The 2,678-nt window shown below is 43.9% G+C and overlaps 1 protein-coding gene across 1 annotated transcript in view; it reads left to right on the top strand.

The window, feature by feature from the left end:
- Positions 1-2,678, top strand: part of CP (ceruloplasmin) — a 38,061-nt gene that overhangs the window by 24,995 nt on the left and 10,388 nt on the right. The window contains exon 12 of the mRNA XM_006032943.3: positions 1,051-1,258. Within this exon, the coding sequence (XP_006033005.1) occupies positions 1,051-1,258 (208 nt within the window). The remainder of the gene's footprint in view (positions 1-1,050; positions 1,259-2,678) is intronic.

The raw sequence follows: 2,678 nt of genomic DNA, 5'->3' as shown, positions 1-2,678 counted from the left end.
AAAGAATCATACCTTGGGCAAGCGCAGTTTCTTTCCCTGTTTCTGTTTCTTGCTAGATCTCACTAGCAATTGATTACCACCTCTAAATCTCTCTGCATCTGCTGAGCTGTGCTAGCCAGGATGTAGGTAGAGGAGCTGAGTCAGGACTCCATGCATCTCTCACCCCTCTCCAACTATTTCCTGCCTTGCTTGAGGAGAAATAAATTATGCACACCCAAGCCCTTCTACACAAACCCCCTAGGTGTGAGGAAACTATGCAATGACATTGTAGGAAATGGCTGGAGGCTAAATTTTCTTGCATTTGTCTGGGAGCATAGGTAGGACCATTTGAACAAAGCCGTGAGGTGCTGGGTAAAGAGATGGGTCTGCAAAGGACTGTTATGAAGTGATACGTGAAAGAAATTGTCTGAAAACCATGACTTAAGGGAATATTGTTTAAGGCAGAACATCATACCTATGGGATAGGGGCACTTATAATGCAAGGCCTTGATTGTAAACACTCTTAGGGCCCCTCTAGACATTATATTTATGCCACGATAAATGTATAGGTTAGAACATTTTTATGGTTGGTTTGCATGGTGCCTTAACTGAACATGTGGCAGGTCTGGGGCTGCCCTGTGGTTAGGAATTACAATCATTTGCTTGTTGGTCTTGACCCTGGGACCATGCTGCGGTCTTGAACCAGTCCCAGGACTGCACCTGGAGATGTTAAGCTGTGTCTACCCAGCTTTCAACTGGCAACTAGTTGAAAGGGCACAATTGGGATCTGAGCCCAAAATTATGCTTCCTGCCATGCACGTATCCTGCCATGCAACGCTCAGATCCCATCACACTTTTAATTGAACATGTGTCACGGGCCTTGGACATTGACTTACCTTTATTACTGGGATTAGTCCCATTGGTCAAAGAGCTTATATCTTGTAAGTCCACACCTCAAATCAAACTGTGTACACTCTAAAACAGTAATGATCACGTAAGTTGAAAAATCAGTCTTCAAGCTCTGCAGCTTTCCTTTTTCATTTCCTTCTTTCTTATACAAATTCCCTTTAGGGGTTTTTGAAGTGGAGTGCCTCACAACAGATCATTATCTGGGGGGCATGAAACAGAAATACAAAGTGGAAAAATGCCATTGGTGGAATGTGGATCCATCATTATATTTGCATGAAAAGACTTACTACATTGCTGCAGTGGAACTGGAATGGGACTATTCACCCAACAGGACATGGGAACATGAGAGGCATGAATTCCATGATGAAAGGTAATGTGGAATATACCAGTCATTAGTATGTTTGAGTGCATGTGTGAAACAGGGATCACCTAAACCTATTTGTAACAATGACCCCATGAAACTGAGGCAGACAATGAGACTTATTTGTGTCGTGCTATTGTAGAAAACTTCCTGAAGGACAACTACATTTCCAAATACACCTAGACACTGCATGTGCATGAGCTATTTATACATATAAATAAAATACTTGATGTTGTGTGCTCTTAAGTGTTCTTATATTGTATTTACGATGCATAATGCAGTTAATATATCCTGATATTTTCATACTTCATTAGTCCCGGTCCCTGGCAGTTCTCAGTCCCTGCAACTACTGTGAGCTAATTCCCAGCCTTGGGGACACTTACTGGCTGTTCTATTCTACAGGGTTTCCTCTTTGTTTTACCTTTAGTGGGTTTTTTAACTCAGCAGAAATCTATATTGGTTTTGCTAAGAGTTAACCAAACCCAAATGTCTCAATTCAGCAAGCTATTTAAAAAGGAACTGATTACAGTGGACCTGACTGACTTATTAATGAGATCTAACTTTAAACATGTATAGCTGGGAAAATCTGGGTCTGAGGCTACAAACAGATGTTTCTGTTGTTGTGGCACCAGTTGGGCTGTCATGAATCTTACCACACTTCACCTTTCAAAGCGGGTTTAGAGAGTAGGATGTACTGCTACTCTTTGGTGGGCATAGGGCAGGGAGGAGGATGGGGTCTTTGCTGGGACTGCCCAGCCTGCCCATTCCTGCCTATCCTTCCAGTGTTGAACCTTTCATCCACCTCACTTTCCTCTTTTTCAAACTTGCAGCAGAGCCTGGAGAATGTGGACAGCCCTGGGCTGAGGGAAACACCCCTCCTGCAGCCCCACCAAGCTACTTGGTCCCGAGCACCAGCTATTCCCACAACCACACCCCCATCCTGGCAGCATCTGGAGTGGCCCAGGTGCTACCGCTAGCTCCTGCCTCCAGCAAGCTCCCCTTTCCCACCGCACCCTGATGAGTCTGGGCCACTGCATTAGCTTTCCAAGACAGCATTCTCCAGGGCCTGTTCTCTACTGGGCTCCAGGCAGGATTATTTGAGTTCCCCAATTTTTTTTATTTTTAATTATGAGTGAGAATGAGTTCTGTATGGCAGGGGCTCTTCAACAGTGCTTTCAGTCCATATTTGTGCCCCAGCCATAGGCATCTACTGCAACAGAGTGGGACAACCTGTTAATTGGTATTGTCATGCAAGCGTTTATGGCATTTGTTTAATTAAATCTTTTTGTGTCACAACAAAGGCAGTGTCTGTTCGTAGCCTGAGTGCTGCAGCCCTTGTGAGTTCTGCAGTGATTCTGCTTTTTTTGCAGTGGCTTTATATTTACCCAGGGATCTAGTGTATATTGAAAATACTGCTTTATTTTGCTTA

This window comes from Alligator sinensis, unplaced genomic scaffold, assembly GCF_000455745.1.
Source record: "Alligator sinensis unplaced genomic scaffold, ASM45574v1 scaffold1178_1, whole genome shotgun sequence".
NCBI lineage: Eukaryota > Metazoa > Chordata > Crocodylia > Alligatoridae > Alligator > Alligator sinensis.
This window is presented reverse-complemented; position numbering and strand designations above follow the sequence as displayed.